This window comes from Notolabrus celidotus, chromosome 3 (genome assembly GCF_009762535.1).
Source record: "Notolabrus celidotus isolate fNotCel1 chromosome 3, fNotCel1.pri, whole genome shotgun sequence".
Lineage (NCBI taxonomy): Eukaryota > Metazoa > Chordata > Actinopteri > Labriformes > Labridae > Notolabrus > Notolabrus celidotus.
Genome location: NC_048274.1, coordinates 13,688,507 through 13,710,492, shown reverse-complemented (window position 1 = coordinate 13,710,492; position 21,986 = coordinate 13,688,507). Strand labels below are relative to the sequence as shown.

Here is a 21,986-nt window from a genome sequence, read left to right as displayed (position 1 = left end):
AGAAATCAGCCCTCACATCTGGAAGTGAGGTTAGAGGCTTTTTGGAAGAGGATTCAAGCATTGGACTATGCCCAGCATTCAACTTAACTTTTAAATCATTAAACATGATGAAGCCATCTCCACAAAGTCAGGGGTTTATATACGAAAATCAAACACCATCTGCCATCTCTGATCAGAAGCAACAGCCATCAGGCCAGGGTTACCAAGGCAGAACAGGAAAAGCCATTAACTGCCAATCACTGCATCGATCGACAAGCCGGTCCACCACTATCACCCCCTCTCTATCCCCACCCGCCTGCCCCTGCCCACAGACACACACACACACACAAACACATACAGTTCATCTGCTTTTACTGTACAGTGCACACACATATAAAGACAAATACACATACACATAGCCTCGCATTAACCACTATCTTTTTTTTTCGTGCAGAAGCACTATGTAATGGCTAACATTCAGTCTAGTTTCCCGCTTGAACCATGTTATCTTTTGAATTATCTTGAGCCTAGATTGCATGATCAACATTCTACCCCACTGAGATAAAGGCTGCCTGTTTATTTATTTCTTTACTACTCAGTGTAAACCCAGCATTGTAACACACAGGCTTTACCTAGGGACAGTGAAGATGCCATTCATATATTGATATTTCCTTCTGAGAACCCAGTTGCAATCTCTGCATTTAAGTGAAGTCCATTGCCGGTTCTGCTTCTTTCTACGTGTTTTTTGGAGTCAATCTTAAGATAAAAAGGGAACTAATAGAGTCAGTGAAGGGCAAAAAGGAAAAAAACAACATTGATTTTTGTTCAGCTCCATTTTCAATGGTGTCGCTAGAACTGAGGGTCATTAGAAGAATATTTACCTACTTCCCAATTTAATAGAGATGCTGTATATCAGGGTGATCTGGACCAGAGGTCAGGGCTGGGGGGAGCAATTAAAGCATATGGATCCAGGAACCTGAGCCGGTCCCATTATGTGTGTTGTCGGCAAAAACAGATAGGTGAGCTAAAAGGGAGGCAGAGGCGATGTGTATTGAACATGGGTGTATTAATTAATTGATCTTAGTTACTTATGAACTAGTGATGCATTAGCCAGGGGCATGAATGGCATTGATAGTTGCCTGGTTTTGCTCTTGTTTGTGTTCACACCGTACATCCACATTGGACTAGTTTGACTTCTGACATTCCAAATAAGTTAGAGCAGTGACCAGTTTTGCTCGCTTGTCCGTGCTAGTTCCCTTTTTTTTATTTGTACAAACTGTGCTGTCTTTTCTCTTACTTGGTTTGGTTAGGTCAGCCTTCTCCAGGGCCACACAATAGCCAGAGACAGAGCAGATATGATGGATGTGGCCTGGGGCCTGTGCACTCGCTCTGCGTCTGCGGTGGCCTCATCCACACACCAGCCACAGGGAGAGGGAGGGAACACAGTGAGGATGGACAGAGGGAGGGAGGGAGGGAGGGAGGCAGGCAGGGGAGGAGGGCAGGGATACAAACCAGACCAGCCATTTTCCTCGTTCCGCTCATAAATATTTGTGTGGCTGATTTATAAACAGTGGAGCAAGAGAGGAGATCAAAGTGAACTGTGACGCTTATATAAAACTCAGGCTATTTCACTACGCTGCCCTACACACCATGCCCGTACCTATTAAACACACAGCTATATATCACAGGGCATATTGGCAAGAGGACTGAATGGCTACTCACACTTTAGAGCTGCGTCTTGTCCCAGTCGAGGGTCTAGTTCTAATAGCACTACCCTCAGAGGTTCTCAAACACTAGTTAAAGGCCATCAATTTGTGTTATAGCTAAAACACAGCCTGTGCTCTGCCTGTGTAAACTCCCCCTGAAGTCAGTGGCTTCCTAGGTGGATTTTACACGGCTGCAGTAATGCCAGGCAGCCATATTAAAACATTGCAATGCAGTGAGGAGTCACTGTGTCCTGCTGGTGGTGGAGTAGTGTTCGTCACAGGAGACAGCTGCACATGCTGATTCAGGCAACCAGCTGGTCAGACGCAACACAAAGGCCAAGCCTCCTGTACGGCAGAGGGGAGGGATTAGGCTGGGGGGGGGGGGGGGGGGGGGGGGGGCTGTGTGTGTAGACTCTGTGTATGTTGGAGTTAGTTGGAATGGAGTAATGGCTTTACATAACTTTTGCTCTACTAAGAGAAGGGCAGATACTTCACACCTTCATCTTGTGATCTTAAAACACATGCTGAATATATCCCATACTATCCCCCAACCATTCATTCCATGTCTGGGTGCAAATGTGGGGGAGCAAGAGGTGCACTGATTAAGAACAGTTATAGCGGGCAGATGCAGAGGGGCAACATGGAGATGGCGGTTCGCTGACCTCTGTGGGAGGGTGAATAGCACAGGGTATTGGGAGAGAATAGCAGGCCTTTTTTTCAATGGGGGTCCTCCTCTTTGTCCAGCAGTGGGACAGGGTGTGCTCAATGTGGTGAGGTGTGGGATAGCTGCTGCTAAACAGCTTGTCCCTGTGCATGTCAGTGCCTTGGTTCTCTACCTAAGGGAACATAATCGCATGGCCTTTTTAGGCATTTTACCCATTGATTACAAGACATGTTATTTTATCATTAACTTATTTTATTTGTACATAAAAACAACATTTGATGTTGGACCCTCAGCAGGTATAAAAAATATAAATACAATCTACAGTGTTTTTTAAGCAACACAGAATGAACTGGTTGTGGCATTAGCCGATAGCCAATAGCAGTAAGAATATGCTTTCTGGTTTTCATGTGACATCCTTTTTCTTTCTCTTTTCCTTTGTTTTCTGACCTTTGTACTGCAGCGTTTTGGATCACTACAAAAGACAATTCAGCTCAGTTTCTATCCTCCCCCTTGAGATTATGCTGCTATCTTAAAAAGCTTTTAGATGAGGCATCCTTTATCCTTTATTACTGTCCTCCCTTAATTCTATCATATATATAAGGTATATGGTGCATGAGCTCCATCAGGTAGGCAGTCATTGTAGCGGGCTTTGAGAGAGAGTAGACTGCAGATTGTCTTACCCCTGGTGTGTCTGAGTTTCTGTGCAGGGAGTTCAAAGTCCTGCTGAACATCAGAGAGCTGATGCTGAGTGAGGCTGACTAGCTGCAGCCTGTGGTCTGGGAAGGGTTACTGAATTATTACTGATGGTTTCAGGGGTAACTGTCCGACCACAGGACTGGGGAATATTAATCATTTATTTGATTGTCCGCATGTGCTGATTAATCAATTTGAGTAGGATCTGCAGGATTAACTACCCTATTATTCCCCCTGCAAGAACAGATAAGAGATAAGACTTTAAAATATCATATTCCATTTATCATTTATTTTTAGGTCCCTGCTGATGAGGGTGAAATAAAAACTGAGGTGATATTAGGCAGAACAGCAACATGGGGGAAGCGTTGGGGGAGGAGGATAAGAGAAGGAGGCATGAGGAGAGAAAAAAAATCTCTTAACTGCAGATTTTAGTGCTTCAGAAGACGGGGGGAAAAGATTCAGCTTTGTTCATCTTCAAACATGGCACAGAAAACCAAGTTGTGCAGCTGGGAGTGAGAGAGCGCAGAGAAAAGGGGGGCGGAGAGACGAGAGGAGCAGGAAGTTGATGGGAAAGTGATAGCTGTCTCCACCTGGAGTATAGCCTGAGCTGTGTGTTAAAAGAGAAGGCAAAGCGAGGGAAAGGAGGGAGCTTCTGCAGTTCACTCCTCTCCTGTTCTCTGGCTTAGGTAAGTTTGTTATTCTCATAATAAGAATAGCTAGCTTAGCTGGTCCAACAATGGCTCTTTTCCTGTTTACCCCACTCACTATCTATCCAGTCTATAAATTCTCAATCTGCCAGCTGTTTAATGTGTTATGTCATGTGGTAATGCCTTTGATTCCAACATGCCTCCGTTTGTAAATACAAGAGGCACTCAAAAGGCTGTGGTTTCTTTACAAGCATGGCGCCCCCGGCGCTTTGGTTGGGAATGCATTGAGAGGGAGAAGGATTGAAAGAGTAAGGGAGGGAGTGAGAGAGAGGTGGTTAGAAACTGTATACACTTCCCGTTGCTCTTCTGCCAACCCCTCTCTCTGCTGCTGCTAGTTGCGCAGGCAGGCAGTGTGTGAGAAATGTGAGAGGGAGGAGTATATCCTCTCTGCTGGCTGAACACAGCTTCGTAATTATGCACTTTTCAGCAGGTTTTACCTTTAACACTTTCCTCTCGGGGTTGAGATTAGTGCTCACCATGCTTGATTTACTGCACAATTACTGAACAAGAGCTCTATGTAATCAATAAACAGGAAAGGGGGAAAGTGGTAGTCTTTGAAGTATAGTTTGAGATTTTTTGCACGATTGAGCACTGTATATGGTGGAGCCAGGGCAGCTTGGCCACGATGCCAGTCTGTGAAGTATCTATTATATCAGTCACGTCTTTTTGCTTTACCAGCTCTGTTAGCCTCTAAACAGTTCATAACTACTCATGTGGAAATGACATCTCTTTTCTTGACCACTGTTTAATACAAATAGTCTAATAAGAACATTTCTTCAAAACATTTGATTAGAATTACAAGTTGTCTTATAAAATCAAGGCTCAACATTTTCTTGTTACTTAGATACACAACTTACACGAGCAGAGAAACAAAGCACTCCTGTGTGATGGCCTGCTTTGCCCTGCGTAAAATTTCCCCATATGGGCAGCCAGCACAATGACCTCCATGATGACACTTGCTAATGGCATGAGCAGTTATTTTGGGAAGCTCCAATAAGCAGCCATCACAAGTCTTTCTGGGTCTTTGTAAAGCTTTTTGCCCGCATGACCAAAGGATAGTGCTCTCCCAATTAGTCTGCTCTGTGTTTGATTTTTAGTGATGACAACTATATCTCAGCTGCAATTACGCTGCACTGGGAATGATGAGGGTTTAGGTTATTGATCGTCAATTGATCACCCTGATCAATGAGCACTTTTGTTTCCTTTTTTTATGGAGAGTGCAGTTATGTTTTTTTCTTTGGCTAATGAGCAGGCCCAACAGACTGACCCTGTAAAGATATCTGTGTTAGTAATGCCCGTATGTATTGGTGATGGCGTTGCCAATGCTCATGGGAAGAACAGAGCTGCTGCACACATTTTTCAACAGAAGTGCTGTGCCTCCCTGTGGGCATGGGTCAAAGGCTAGTTTGGGTCTTACAAAGAGAACAAAATCCCGATTTGGCTGTCATGAGAAGGGATAACAGCTGCGGCCTTTTTGCATTTTAATTATATTAGAATATGTTATGATTCAACAAGGTTGTAGCTTCATACTGAATGATGAACAGTAAGGTTCAGAGGATGTGCAGCGTGATTTTCATTGTACAAAGACCTTGACACTTTAAATAATGCAAATGAAGGAAGCTGTGGTATTTTTTATTCCACTTAAAATCTTTAGCTTTTTATCTCTAGTTTATAGTGCAGTGTCAGGGTTTCACTCATTAAAGTTGCAGCCTTCTCGTTGCCCTGTATGGTAGAGTTTACAGGTGAAACTGGTGGGTGTTTGCTGTGTGAATTGCTTGAAGAACCCTCAACAGCAGTTTCACTCCAACAAGGCACTTCATGTTCTATGTAAAATAAGCCCACATATAGACCCACTCTGTATATTCACCTCCACTCAACCCCACTCCACCCCGTTAATTTTTGTTTTAAGAAGAGGCCCTCTCAAAGGCCACGTTGCTCCTTTTGTCAGCGCATTGCTGCTAATAAAGATAGCTGTGTAAGACTGGGTTAAATATTGACACTAGCTGAGCACATCATTGCTGTTCTTAATTAGCTGGTGTCTCTTGCGGGCTTGTGTGAGGGCAGTGCATGAACAACTAAACATTTCCCCATAACCAGATCTCAAACAGCTCTTCCCCCAAAACACATTTCTATGAATTTTACATAAAACGATACGGGATAGTCGGAAAACATACAGTGTTACAGCAATCACAGTCTTATTGCGTAGCCTGAAGCAGCAACCAATTATGTGGTAATGAAATATTTACACTACCAAACTGAGACCGCCAGAGGTGAAAGCTAGATAATACAAGCCTGAGGAGACTGTATTCTGTGTCTGCTTGGTGTCGTTGCGTCAGTGAGAAGGTGGAACAGGAGATCAGGCAGAGACAATAGGCAGCAGACGTGTGTAGTTTGGTCTCCCGTGTTGCTGTGGGCACATTGGGGCTTTTTTGGGGTCATAGTATTCAACAAAGTAGGAAGGGAACATGTAATGCTATTGTTTCTCAATAGTTTTACCCCTGTATTCATTTCAACTTCTGACCGCTAGTCCCTTGCAGCGATCCAGCAATGAATCTGCATTCCTGACATAGTGTGATGTTTGTTCTGGAGGACTAATTGTGTTTGGGTAATGTTCCTGCTCTGAATTTAATTCCCAGTGACTGCATTAATCATTACAAGAAGTGTTTGCCTGTATCTTAATCCAACACCTTCGACTCAGCATCTCCCCCGTACTCTTACAGGGCTCGTTCACCTCCGCTCTCTCTCTCTCTGAATCTCTGTTTCATCCTCCGTCTCCTTGAACAAGCTTTTGGCTGCCCCCATGTGCAGTGGCACCACAAGGCCATCCTGCCATTGTGTGGCTGGCAAGTGACAAATGATAGGCAGGGAGGTGTCGGAGACTCTTGTCAGCTGTGTGGGTGCAGGGCTGCCTCTGCCTTTACCCTACTAACACATCAGTGACCTACAGCACAGCTGGGCTCAGATCTACATAGTTTCTTATCTTGCTCTTATCTGGCATGCACACACTTCCATTTACAGACCTTTGTTGCTCTGCTAAGCCAACCAATGCAATGCTTCTCATACATTTCTGAGGTTGTCTTTTTTTATCACATATTGGTCATAGATGTACAAAAGGAGTGTCCCTGAGATGCAGTTTTAGGTCTGCATTGCAAACACTCACCTCTAAAAGGAGACATCAAAAAAGCTGCTCTCAAAAGTCACAGTACAAAACTCCGGACTACAAGACTTGTCACACTAGGTGTGATGTCAGCCCAATTTTGTAGCCAGAAGACAGGGAGTGGTTTTAAAGGTAGTATTAGTGGCCTCTGGATGCAGTTGTCTTTGTCTGCAGTGACAATGGTGAAGTACTGAGAAGTTCTTTTTATTTTCTATCTCTTATGAAAATCTCATTGTGGCCTTCACAGTTTCAGAAAAGGAGATATTCGTCTGTTGTGTGATCTGTATTTGTACCAGTACGGTCACAGCCAAAACACTTGTTGCCAAAATAACATTATTCTTCCCCTCCTCCTTCTTATCATCGTAATAACAGAGTTAGAAGAATGAACTATTACTCCAACTTGAAATTTGAATATCTCAGCATGCACGCTTCCTGTTTTGCAGAGATGAAAATAGAAAAAAAGAATGTTCTTCCCGAGCCCTGTACAAGTAATTATTGTCACCACTGTCCAAATGAAGGGTTGTGATGTTGACACAGTACTGTGGGTAAAGGAGAGAAGGGCCAGGGCAGGTCTTGATTTGCCCCATTCAGATTCCAGATGGTACCTTGCCAGCACACATGTCATCATCATGTGGCTGCAGCAGTTGCTCGTGTACCCCCATGGCTCCACCCTGCCCTCGCCTCCTGCAGGCAGACTTATTGTACTGCAATTTTGGCAAGCTCCTCCCAGCATGGCTTTCATAAAAGCACCAGGAGGTTAAGCTGTTAATTAGCTACTGAAAGACGAGGCCAACAGCTTGCTGTTAATTTGCTTTACTGTTTTTTTTTTTCTCTTCTTGTTTGGGGATTGACATCATTTCCTGCCTGTTTTGGAGACATCGCTGTGTGTCACAAAAGCAGGACCATGCTCATTAAGAAAGGGGAAATGTGTTTATCTGGCTATGATTACAAGAGGACATTATGTATGTATAGCCATGCTTATCCAAATGTTCTTAATGAGAGCGGCCCTGGACGCCGGTGTGGGGCTCCTGTGGGCATAGGCCCAGGCTCGTTATCACCGCACAGGGCATTGATCTCTCCACCACCCGCTTGCTTATCCTCCTCCTCCTCCCTCTTTCAAAGACAGTGACTTGCACATGAATTATGTGGACACATTGATCAGCTGATTGAGAGCTATTGTTTACCGCCTTGGGTCATTATTGAAGGAGGGATTACCCAACTCTTGTTTTGTGCATGCGTATGGGAGAGTGTATTACTCAGCTCCTTGTCACAGCACATACTCCACTTAGCTCACCTTAGATTTTCAACAGCTACACCAATGTGTGCACACTTACACACGCACTTACAGCAGCCTACACAATCAACATGGCCCAAATGACTGCCTGCATTGATTGCCTTCCCTCTGCAATTATGTTCCCATTGTTTACTTTCTAGCATCTTACTCATTCAAACGGAATTCAATAATTATTGCTTTATTTAATGTTAAAGTAAGTAAGAGTGGTGGGTGTGGAGCACCACTAGCTGTGCATTGTCTTTAAGTGTCTCCATGACCCACCTCCCAGGCTACTTTGTTTCATCCGCCCATGTTAAGTCATGCTCTCCAAGGACACCTACAGCGATTCATCTTTACCTCGCCGGCCTCCCTTACGACACAGAGGTCCGTTTTGTTTCTCTCTTCCCTCCCAGAGACAAATATGCAGGCTGTTTTTATTCACCGGTAGTGATGGATCATTTCTGCACTAAGGCAGTGGAGGAAGCAACTTAGCACATTATGGGCTTTGAGACAGAGGGACAGGATGCAGTAGAGGGGTGGCAGGGATTAGGGAGAGTAAAGGAGAAGAAAGGACAAGGGTGGGGATGAGGTTCAGGAAGCAGTAGGAAGGCAGTTTGGGCCTGGAATACACAGTCCCCTTAAGCCACAACCTAACTGTTAGGCATGTTGCAGCTTGCAGTGGCTAATTCAAAGCAGCCACCGCACTTGGCACCCAGTGGGGCCTCTGTGGTTGGAGCTGTTGTTCGTGCTGCTGGCAGACAGGGAATCACAGGCCAAACTGAGAGCACTCACTCTGCTGCTTTGCTTTCCTAAATAACCTGCTTACGTTCCAGGGGAATCCCAGAGTGCAGATTTATGACAACAAAGTCCCCAACAACTCTCTGCACATGTACAGAAACACTGCTGCTGGGGAAAAAAGGGTCAAAGTGACATGTTCTCAACATGCATGTGATGGCTTCAGTTTTCACACTGGGAGACTTAAGCCATGCAAGGGTGTTTTCTCTCCCTTTGGTCGTGGTTTGTTTTTCAACCTCACAGGCATTCTACATTGTCTCCCTTCCAAGTGTATCACAATTACCTCGTTGGTTATAAATACTGCCATGACATCATTATGTATGAGTAACAAACGTGCTGACTATGTCATCTAACAAGCCATAGGCCAGGAGCTAGTTTGTATGTTTTCATCCTCATGTAGAGATGTGACTCCCAGATCTGAAAATACAATGATACAATCTTCTCATTTATATCGGGAGACAGGTGTGCTGTTTTTAAGCTGTCAGGTGTGAATGTCAAGTTTCTAACTGTGCAGGCCTCCCATGAAGTCCAAATATGTCTGCTCACACACAGACACATCTCATAGTGCTGAGAATCCAGCAGACTGTAACAAAGCAATACCCAGGCAGATACTCAGTGGCTCTCTCACAGAGGGAATTTGGCAGCTCTGTCAGAATTGATAGCTATTTAGCTCACAGATAGTCATCTGTTTTAATGCATTAATTTTGTATTAACAGCACTGCCAAATTTAATGGTGGAAATTAGTGCATGACCATAATGGTGTGGGGCTGTGCTTGTAAGTGAGTCTGTTTGTGTGTGTACGTTTCTGATGTTCTTTTTGTCTATACTTTGGTATGTGTTTGTTGCTTGTACATGCTCTATTATACGACTCCATTGGGAGCCATTCTTTGGAATTACCGGCTCTCTGTCTCCCTTCCAGCCTTCCAGTAATACCCACCTCTATCTTGCGTTAGTTGGACTCCCTCAGTAACCACACTGTTTTGTGTTAAAGGTGCACTTTTACTTTGCATTTAAGTGGATGGAAATGCAGATGTATGCAGTGCTCTGGGTGGGTGGTGAAACTGATACCGGCACGTATTGCCCACTCAGAGGGCAGAGTGCACTGTAGAGTTGTGAGCGAGAGGATGGGGTGGTGCCCACACCGCCCCTGTCCCTCTTTACCTGAAAAAGCATAGAGCACTGCTTCAGCCTCCACAGAAAGAGATAAGGTGCTCCATGAAAGAGAGAGGCTTGAAAATCCAGGTTAGCTTTTTTTAACTATGAAATCCACCGATATGTAAAACACAGCTTTGAATCCGACATTTCAGTGTAAAAACCAAACAGAAGATGATATATCATGGGACATTTATTTAAAAACATCAATAACAGTTTAGTTTTATCAGTGTTTGACTATTTCCTGTCCTTTAAAAGACTGCAATTAACATTACGTTAAGGCACATTTAATACACCTCCAGCCAGTGTGTCCTTGTGATGCTATCTGTTAAATCAGACCACACATGCAGCACATTCACATGCACGCAACATGTCTCCCCATGCCCAATTGAGAATATCACGGCATCGTAGGCGCTCACACATTTGTACTTGCTCAGCTGAATCTCCTATATGACTGCTGTAAATTCCCACACAGTTCAGTGCTATTGAATCCATTGCCACTGACCCAGCCAGCTTTCCCCACCACCATGCTCCACAGCTCCCCTCCTGTCGGGGCCTCGATAGGGCACTCACAGAAACCCATGCCGACCAGCTCCTCCCAGCTCAACATGACTTTTTCATTAAGCTGCCAAATTCCTGCACCGTAGTTGGAGGTGATTTATCATATAGGGGCTTCATTGCAGGTTCATAGGAAACAGACATAGGCTCTGTCTCAGGCATTATTATGTTTCACATTTAAAGTGTGCATGCATGCATGTGTGTGTGAACCAGAGAGGGTGGTGGACTGTGAGTTTCCTGTGTCCACACTGTATTTTAGCCTCATAGATATTATCCTAGGAGTGTTTCATATGGTTAATTGCTGTGGAATCTGGTGAGAATCCATGATCGAGGAAGTTAGGGCATGCGTGATCAGGTTTTTGTTCTCATGAGCCAAACCCTTTCTGTTCTTCTACTTACTCAGAACTCAGCCTCAGTTCTCTGGAATACTGAATCAGCAGGGTCCACCAATGTGATCTTTCATCTCTTACCCCCCTACCCTGACTCTAAAACGCCCCAGACTACTCCAGGTCATGGCCAGTGCAGCGCTGGTGAAAGTGCTGGTTTACAGGTGTAATGGTTTGACATTGCAGACAGAGCTACAAGCTCTGGGGCAGGCCAGACTTGGCCCTGTTGAGGCCATCTTCCCAGCCAGTCAGGTTTATAGTGAATTATGGCCGATTCTGGGGCAGGCGGTCTCAGGTTCACTCCTATATAAACCCCCTGCTTTTTATGGGAAACTATAAAACTTCCAGGATTTTTTTCTACCCTCTGAGACTAGCTTTGAAGTTTCAGTCAGGTGCTGTCATTTTTTTTTAACTTGTCTTCTTGTAGATTTTTGCAGCCTTGAGTCATTTGCAGCCAGAACTCTCTTTTTTTCTAATTCAAGACATCTGCTACGACTAAAAGCAGTATGCATGATGGATTTGGTGATATCTATAACTGAATCTGTCTCTCAGGTTTCTCCCAACCTTCTGATGCAATATTTGTGCATAGAGGAAAAGGAGGAGGAAGAGGAGGGGTTCCACAATATCCAGCAACACCTATTCATGACATCATGGATGGCTTAAAACGAGGCGAGAAAGGAGAGCACACAGAGACACAGAGCCTTTTACAATCACCTAATAACTCTATTACACCAAGCTGTGGGGCTCACAAAGGGGAGGGGGGGGAGAGAAACTCCTATTCCTTTTCCTGGAAGCGGTGTCTTAATGCACATTTTAGGTGTAGAAGTGAGAAATATGAAACTGAAGAGGTTGAAACACAATACCTCAGAAAACCCCATAGCAATATTACGATATTGCCAGAAAATTAAACATTAGGAGAAAGGGACAAGAGCATTTTAGGAAGGCATAATATTGTTATGACTTTTTTTCACCAGCCTGTCAACACCTGATTTGGAAATAATGTGGTTAAATGTCTAATGTTTCCATTGCTTTTAGATTTTTACAGCCAGCCAAACAAGCCATGCAGAGCTGATCAGGACAGTTGGGTTACATTTTGCTGAGTGGTTCAAATCTAAGTATAAACCTGTTCTTTAAAGTAAATCCATGAAGGTATACATTTCTAAAAGGCAGAATTTGTGATCATTCTGATTGAAAATACTTAGTCAAAAAAATATTATTACAACTTTTATTACAAACTTAAGCTTATGACATGTTTAACATTTGAGATGGTTTCTTTTTCTGGCTGCAGATTGATTAAAAATGCATTTTACTTGCTTACAAGTGACCAATATTTTGGCTGAGGGTATTCATTTATGATTACATGCCTCTAGCACATTAACATCCTCAGTGTGACCTTATAAAAATAATTAGATCCCTATTTAATGTGTATGTAGTAAACACTTTTTAGGCGTCTATCTTACATTCATTCAAATTGTTTTTTTGAAAACATCACTTTATCAAAATAAAACACACATCTTGTCCTCTCAGCATGCCCCACATGACCCATGGATGCCAGAATAATAACGATAAAGAAGCGTAAAACTTTGGGTGATTGACATTGATTGCAGCCTCAGAAGTCCACAGTGAGACTCCAGAGTTTGATATTAAGAGCAGCACATGACAGGCTTTACTCGAGTGTCCATACCGAGTCCCGGGCTTTTGTTGTAAACATGCAGAAACAATCAGTGTGATGCTTCAGGATCATGGTCAATAACTCTGTTGCTCACACCAGGCAGAGCCGTATTGTGCCGGCCTTGCGTCATTGATTGAGCCGTGCAGGAGGTAATTAGACTGGAGCTCTGTGGTGTGACTAGAGGGTTGTGGTGGTATGGTGTCACTACAGGGGTGTTTGGCATGTTGTGTCATTATGAAGGTGGGGGTTGAAAGCCGGACTGGGTCTTCTGTTGAGTCTTGGAGGAAGTTCTTATGCTGACAGGTCAATAGCGGCGCTGATTTCCTGTCCTCTGAAGGTTGTCCTCCTGTTGTGGAATGTTCCAGTCTCTCTGAGAATGTACAACCCCCACCCCCCCGTCCCTCCTGCCTCCCCACCTCCCCGCCTGACTTTGCCTCTCTTTCTCTATGAGAGAGCGAGGATTTAACTCACCATGATCAATATTTAGCATCCCATGCGTGAAACAAGCAGATGTTTGGAGTTTCCTTTTCAGAGACGGGAGGCTTCTGTTGAGTGAAGGGGATCAATGCTCCCTTCCGTCTGTGAGGCTGCAGACCCACGGCTTTCTGAAGGGTGGCTGATGCGATTGCTGCCCGCCCATGGGCCCATGAGATTTGCGTGCCTCCCAGGCCTCTCCTGTCCTGTTAGCCCGCTGATACAGACACTCACGCAGACAAAGTGCGCAGTCCAAACAGTTGTCCTGAAGTGGAAGAGGTCTGGATGTTAAACAACAGGGCTGTGATTGGGAATTGATTTGTTCATTTGCCAACTGTTTGAGTGAAAGTGAGTCGGTGGTGCCTAGCCAGCTATCTGCCATCTACAATAACCTCTTTTTCCCTCTCTCTTTCTTTCTCTTTCTCTCCCTCCTTTCCCTCCCACAGCACCTGCAGCAGCACGAGAATGCAGTGGAGGGCGATGCCTGCTACTACCACTGTGTGCTGTGTAACTACTCAACCAAGGCCAAGCTCAACCTGATCCAGCATGTGCGCTCTATGAAGCACCAGCGCAGCGAGAGCCTCAGAAAGCTTCAGCGCCTGCAGAAGGGCCTGCCGGAGGAGGACGAAGACCTCAGCTCCATCTTCACCATCCGCAAATGTCCTTCGTCAGATACAGGTCAGCACCTGCCCCTGTGGTCCTGTCCGTTATCTCTTTATGTGTCTGTCTTTGTTTCACTCTCTCAGTCTTTCTTCTTATGCCTCCTCTGTACACATAAGCACACATCTATCTGCTCCATCGTGACTCTTCATATTTGGTTTTCAAAATTTGCATTTACAGTTTGTCATTTGTTTCTCTTACTTTTACTTCCCACAAGAAGAAGCATTGACATTAGCTGATGACATCTGTTTTGAAATCATATCTATTACCATAATGTTTCATTTGATGTTGTTTCGTTCTTGTGTTTGATGGTTAAGTTAAAAAAAGATGCCTGTGGTGTTACAGCGATAGTTAAAATACCAAAGTGTTAAATGTACATTGCTATTATTAGACTAGCGCAGCAAGTTGAACCACTTACATTTATAGAGCTGATTGTAATTCTAATGACATAAAGGAGAGCAGGTTCTCATTCACAAACAGAATTAGAAACAACATAACTGGAGGTTATGTTTCTTAATTTGATTTAGTTTTTGAAAAAATATTGTTTTTGATATTTATTAAGATTAATTTTGTTTGAGCACAATCTTCCTGAAAAGCCTGCCTTCACCAGTAAAAGCAGAAGTCCCTGTTAATGGGAGCTGTCGTTTCCAGCCATTAAAGACACATTGAGACAGAGCATTAGGGCCAGAGTAGGAGGGGCCGAACAACAGCAGCAGCTGCAACAACAACAAGAACACCAAAAACCAGATTCAGCTACAACAACAGTAGCATGACTGAAACAAAGTACCATGACTGCTCATTTATTACAGACTGATTAGGAAGACTGAGCTGTGGTCAATTAACACTCTTTCTCAGCACAGATTTGGTTTTCCAATCACTTTAACTCCCATGCCCTGACAAAGGGCCTCTATTGTGTGTCCCTCCGAGAGGGAACCATTACTTCCCTCGCACACATACTCGCTGTCTGTGTTATGCAGGAGAAAAAAAAAACGGCAGCCTGTGAAGACGCTTTGTTCCAAGGAGGCAGGGATAATGAAGCCAGCGGCCGGGAAATTGCGCAAAAGGCAGTCACAGATCTGAAGCAAATCATTAGAGAACATATTTAGCTGAGCAATTAGGGACAATTAAGCTTTCTGCTCGCTGCACTCCAAATATGTTAATGACTACAGTACAGTGGACATGCTAACATGCAAAGGCAAGAGGAAGGGCCATTTAGGTTAAAGGCTTGGGGGGGGGTTGGGAATTTTCCTTATTGTGTTCAGACAGGAGGAGTTGTTGGGATTTTTTGGGCTGTTTTTTTCTTCTTTTGTGTTGCATGTGTTGCAGACATTTTGTTTATCAATCCCTTATTTTCCTTTTTTAAGCTTGGATGTGTAGATGCCATGTCTGTGCCAGGGCGAGGGACCTGAGCTTTAGTGTAGATAATAGACCCCGGCTGTGGGGCACTGTGTTAGTGGCATTACTGCGCATGCCAAGAGATCTTCTTAAGGTGATTTGTGTTTATTTAACCTCTTCCCCATCACTTTAGACCTCTCTCACCTCTCATACAGACGTCCTGTAGCATATAAGCGGCAGTATGAGCATATGATCAGGAGCCATGCAATGATGTGGGTTAAAATTCTTTTAAATTGTACTTTTTGTTTCACACTGGACTTGAATATATGTCTCCTGGGTGGAAATCCTGCATTGTTTGACCTAGTTTAACATACAATTTCAAGATAAGTGATCGTGACTTCTTGCCACTGTTTTCACGTCAATACCAACTTATTTGGTTCACTGATAAACATGTAACAAAGAGAAAAGAAACGGCATTTTTTGGAAGTCACCAAAGAAAAGGTTATCCCTTTTTATCTGCTCTAAAAATTAACTCTGAAATTGCTGACTCAAGAGCTCTCATCCATGTCACCCCCTGAATGCCTTGTTCCAACATCAGCTGTAACGCTTCATCTCATAGCCCCCTCCCCTCACTGGGGCCTGTACCATTCCCCTCCCAGTGTAATGTTTAATTTCCTCTTTGCTAGCTCTTTTGTGGCACGGGGGGGCTCCCTTTTTGTGGTTGAGGCATAGCTGCTAAATCAGTGAAACGTTGCCTGGCTTGTTAAAACAAAGTTGCCCCTGGATTTCTGGGTCACCTAGACAGTAATTCCCCAGCCTGCTGCTGTTCTGTGATCCTGCGAGAGGTTTCTCCACCAGCATTAGGTGCAGGGTTATAGCTTGCATGGGATTTAAACCAAGAAATATAAAGAATGCTTTTGTCCAGAAGAGCTCACAATAATCAACAGACATGTGACAGCACAACAGAGATAGCTGCAATTAGAAGATAGCATGGCTTAATTATTGTTTGAAACATTCCTACATGTGAGCTACAATATTTGTGAATGTATGCCTGCGACTTCATGCACGTTCTTCTCAGTCTTCCTTTCTTTCTTTTTTTATTATTTTGCACTTAACAGCTTTGTATACTGATGCTTTTTAGAGGATGCAGCAAACACAGACTGCAGGGATTTGGTGCCACACACAGAATCTCCTCTGCACTGAGTGTCCGTGGAGAGCAAGGGCAGCAGAAATTAGCTTTCTTTCCAATTAGACTAACGTGGGAATAAAAGGCTTGCATTGTTTTAATTCTCGCTTATACTGAAAAAGTGCTGCTGCAGCATGTTTCTCTGTGACCCCGCCTCCATTTGTCTTCTTTAACCCTTTTCTGTGGGGAAACAAAGGGGGCCTCTGAGGGACCCTGGCCCTGTACAGCTGGTCAGTGTGCAGGGATCACAGAATATATAGCTGTCCTCGCACTGCAACAATGTTAGCCTCTAGTTTAGCAGCTTTTAAAATCCGGCAGGTACGGACACAAATAAACAGAAGGGAGACATTAAGGTGTTGGAGAAGGGAAGAGGGAAGTTTCTAGACGTATGTAAAGCACTCACTTGTGAGGACAGTCTGTTTGGCAGCATGAGGACACAATACTTTGTAGGTTTAGTTGTTAAAGATAAAAGCTAAAACCAAGTGTCATGTTGATGTCAAGTACAGCCCTGACTTCAGAAAATTTAAAGCACCAACATATGGGCAATGGAAGTAAAAAGTGAGGCACAGATGCAGAAGAGGTGGGGGAAATGAGTTTGGGAAGCTTGCGTGTGAGAGCTTGTGTGACACTTGAGCGTCTGATGACCCTATTTCATATGAATGATGTTCACCAGGGCATATAACTCTGTGACACATTGAGGTTTCTCATTTCTTAACATTTAATCGACTAAAGTTATTTTTTGAGCGTAGAACAGAATGAGATCATGCCTTTTAAAAAGGGCAAAGTTAAATTGCACTGAAGGTTTTTTTTTTTCGCCCTCCTGCAAGAAATGTTTGCTTTGTTTTGTGCGAGAGAGTGAGAGAGAGACAGTGAGAGAGAGAAGGGTAGAATATTAGTATTTTCCAGCGGTGGTGGCGTAGATTTGTGTAAGGAGGAGGCAGAGATGGAGAACAAACGTGGCTGACAGTGTGGATTAGCTCCTGCTGTAAATCTGCCTCAGTCACAGATGGCAGGCCCTTGATCGCTGGGCTGTGACGGCTTGGCTCTGAACGCAGGAGGAAATCCCTGTCTGTGAGCCGAGGAGGCTGGGAAGGAGAAGGCTGGGGCTGTAGCCGCCTGGGCAGCCACCAGTCATTGTCTACCGTCTGTGTGTAGACATAGAGGCCTGGGTATTCATGGACGAAGGGCTGGTTTGGGGAGGGGTTATCTCACTTTGACTCTGCAGTTGTTCCATCCACCACTGAGAGCTTGTAAGTGGAACTTAAGCCTCCAGTAAAAGATCAGCGTTACTTTTAATGACCAGTTTGAGAAACTGGGCAGGGGTGCTGTGTGTGCATTATTAACTGAAAATGAGACGAAAGGATGCATACAAATTACTGCATAATAGTGGAATCCAATATGAGATCCATGGCTTGTTTCGCTAAAAGGGGTGCGCTTTCAGGGTCACACACCTAATACTGAGGCCTGTCCTGACAACAGAGGCATTTCTCTTCCCTCCCAAAATGTCTCTCTCTCTTTCTACCTCATGCATAATTCTTCAGATGCTCTGGAAAATGGCCTGTTAGATGAAAAAAAGGCACTAATAAAGCAAAAAGAGAAAAATCCCTCACTCATATATTAGGGTTTTCACAACACAGTGCAGCTCACATTGAGATTTGCACGAGTTGCGTTGACATCCAGTCAATCAGAAATGCTTGATCAAATAACTTTTATGCATTGCAGAGAACCTTGTCTTCATCTTTTTGTCTCATCCCCTGCTTCTAGCTGCTCCCTTGCAACATATTAACAGGGCTTTACTCTCCCCTGCCATCATATTTTTTATATCTGCATGTCCAGTAGCAAACCTAAAGCTGTTAAATCCAGGTAATATCAGAGGTGAGCCAGGCCACGCTCTGATGGCATGCAAAGGCCGGAGTCTGAGCTTTTTTCCCCCCACAGGCTAGAGCGAAACAGACGTTAGCCATTTCTGGAATGTCCTCCTTTATTCATGCTTGTTAAAATGCAAAGTAAACCTTTCCAGAAACAGGATATTGTAGCCCCTAACCACCAGACCCTTTCTACATGCCACATTATGGCCAATCTGAAAGTAAGTCGTATAGTCAGACACTGCTGCAATGCGCTTTTAATAAAGGCTGTTATTGCCCTGGTGATGCAGAGTGGATATGAGGATGAGGACTGTGCAGGCCTGGATGAGTAGGGCCCCAGAGGGCCCACAGCTCAGTCAGGCCTCCGTCAGTCGCCTGCCTTCTAATCCCTGTCCAAAGGGCATCGAGGCAGCATAGGAAATTGTTTGCTGTCCGCAGAACGTGCCAGGAAATTCATAAATACATTACTTTTCATTTTGAAAATATTACAAAAGACTAGACATTTATTAAAAAGCCAAAATGATGGCTTTATAGATTTTCCAGTTATGTATCAGCATTCATATGACCCTGATGCTCTAACTAACACAGGCAAAGTCTTTCTTTCTTTGTGCCCCCTGCTTCATGGACCAGCTTGATATAAATTCCTCTGCTGGCTCATCCCGTAATAGCAAATTGACCAGAAAGCCACCACTCTATTTTGGGATAGGCTGTGAATAAAAATGTCCTGTGTCCAGGTTTTTACTGCCTCTGCTGACCGAATCCACGCTCTGTAAACACTGGCTGGAATTACCCCCAAGCTAGAAGGTGGGTAAAGACTTGGCTCTGCTGTGCCAGCCTGCCCAATAGATCTGGCTTAGTGAAGGAAAGAGGCACTAGAGATGTCAAGGATGGGTGTCTGTGTACACAAGAAGTGACAAATTCAAAATGTGAAATGCAATGTTTTGCCTTGCACCTTTCATGTGATTTATCTGTCAGTTATATCAAATAGGTGAAAAATGAACAGGGCTTTATTTTGCAAACTCACACACATAGGTGTCCTCGTAGAGAACCGGGCAGTGTGTGGGTGCAAGAGGCTCTCCCTGTCATCGAGCCCATTTTCAGAGGAGACTGGCAGCACATTATAATATTGGTTTCCCCCTCTCTTGTCATTACCCAGACACTCTCCTTGAAAGCTGATCCAAAAGATAGACAGTCCATCAGGAGACAGTCATCTCATTTGTACTTACTAAATGTGTTAATGAGTTCTATTTTCAGGCCTAGAGGCTTTGCTGCTGGATATTGGAGCAGAGGTGGCGATCGCTGGTGTGAGCGGCCGGATCTGAGGATCTGGGGGAGCTTGGAGGGAGGGAGGGAGGGGATGTAATGCAGAAGCCCTGCTGCCCCTCATGTCACTCACACGGAGTGACCACAGCCTCCACAGGGGCTGTCAGTCAGGGCAGAGGGCGGGAAGTCTGTGGTTGCAGCCTGACACAGACAGTGGAGGAGAGAATAGATTAGGTGGCAAAGACATAATGGTTTTGATGGGTTTAATTATAGCAGCAGTCATGTCAGTACTATGCAGGTACATGAGATGAAGGAGAACTTAGTCAGTATAAGACAGACTGACATGACGGTTCAATGACCAATTTTCGTTAAATGTACTTAATAGAGCTCAGGGTGAACGTGTAGTGTAGTCTTCATACACAAAATATACTCAGTGCAGAGTGGGATGGAACAAGTGACTGGCATTTCTCATTAGGTAATATAAAGAGAGGGTTTTCAACGTTTGCTTGGACAAACACTCCTCCATGAGTAACTAAAATTACTCCTGAGCTTTTGACTGTGATCCCAATTTCCAAATAACCACTTTTTTAAACTATTGAAGCCTCATTTGTTGTATTTATCATGGGTTACATCACCATTAATTATTGCTGTTACCACAGTTACAACTTCCTTACACACAAACAAGACATTTGAGCTTCACACACTGGACTACAGCAACAAAACAATATAAAACAGCTTAATGCTCAAGTTCATGTTCTTTGTGTCATCAATACAGTAAACTGACTAAAAAGAATTACTTTTTGAATTTAATGTATTTTATTTATACAAGGACCATGAACAATATTTAGAAGTTTGGAAGTAGTCATTAAACTGTAACCCACCTTCACTTCCAAATATCTTATTTAGCCTAAATTTTTTCATTTTTTGATCATTGGGATTCTTATCTTTTAAATGGATCTTTACTGTGATAAAATTTTTTACTGGATTGAGTAAAGGTTAATGTTATTTACTCAACACTACTACTACTACTACTACTACTACTACTACTACTACTACTACTACTACTAATAATAATAATAATAATAATGAAAATAATATATATATATATATATATATATATATATAGTAGTACAAAATAAAAATTATACAAAATAACAACAACAACAATAATAATAATATAATTGTGACTGCTGTGTTAACCATGAGCACCAGTATGTACACTTGTCTTATAATGCTAAAACAGCACATTTTGTCCAGTGCACATTTAAGAAAACAAATATTTGTGTTTGCAGGACATTGTGCTTTCATTCCTCTCTTGTTCTGCTCTTCTTTACTGGTAATATGTAGTCATTGTAATATCTTATTTTCCCTAACTTTTCTGCACTTTTTTCTCTCACTTGAACTTCCCCCTCAGGCGCACATTATCATCTTACATTCAGCCTGGTCTCATCTGTGATATTGATTGTAGTGCAAGTATATGCCAGGTGGTCTTGGAACTCAAACCAATAAATTGTTAAACACTTAGATAGCTTCATTTGTTATTATGTTTCAGTATTGGGTGAACAGTGCGGCTCGCTGTCAGAATTAGGTAGCTCAATTTGACCATAGGCGGCATCAGAGAAGAAGCAGGGGTAAAGTTTGGGAACTATCGAGTTGAGGCGAGGAAAGTTTTATTTAGCCATTTTTAATAAGGCTGTTTGTGCCCCCTAGAGAGAGCTGGTGGATCAAAGGGCATGATCTGTGCTATGGATGAGTTCACCCCGGGTCCAGCAGAGACGATCAGCCTCGCTGACAGCAAAACAAAACCAGAGAGTGAAGGATGCCCTATCCAGCAGCATGTTGCCCTCACACTCCGAAGGCTCCATTAGAATAAAAGCAGATGAAACAAAGACTGGCTGAAAGCACAGATGTTGTGATTCATTATCCACTCTCTGATAGATAGGCATGAGTAGTGAACAGAGCATGTGTAAGTGTACGTGTGTGTGTTGCTTGATGTGTGAATTCATGTTATGCCAGTTTCATTTGACAAAAACATCCTTACAGACAAAAAAAAAAAAAACAGACACACAGGATCCACACGAAACACACACACATTTGCCATGTTTTGAGTGCATTAGCAAAAAGAGTCCCCTCCAGTGGCTCAACCACATCAACTAAAAGCAGCCAGGCAGATGGCAGCAATGAGAGAAGTGCAGAAATAATTCAATAGTGAACCTTTCTAACCTTTACCTGTGGGCGTGAGCACCAGTCATTGATTCACGCTGTGCTCGACAGTACACTACACACCACCTGAGGAGGGTGAGAGGAGGGTGGATGAAGAGAAATGGATGAGTTTGGTGAAAAAACACCAAAGGATAATATGAGTGGGAGGGAGGCTGCTGTATGGGTGTGTGTGTTGGTGATGGTAGTGTGTGACTTTAGAGGGAACTTTCAAAAGACTGAAATTGAAAATTATCCTGGA

General features: G+C 43.6%; 1 protein-coding gene across 1 annotated transcript in view; it reads left to right on the top strand.

Moving 5' to 3' along the window:
• Positions 1 to 21,986, top strand: part of zfhx3 (zinc finger homeobox 3) — a 333,992-nt gene that overhangs the window by 260,400 nt on the left and 51,606 nt on the right. Inside the window, exon 12 of the mRNA XM_034680500.1 lies at positions 13,663 to 13,894. Within this exon, the coding sequence (XP_034536391.1) occupies positions 13,663 to 13,894 (232 nt within the window). The remainder of the gene's footprint in view (positions 1 to 13,662; positions 13,895 to 21,986) is intronic.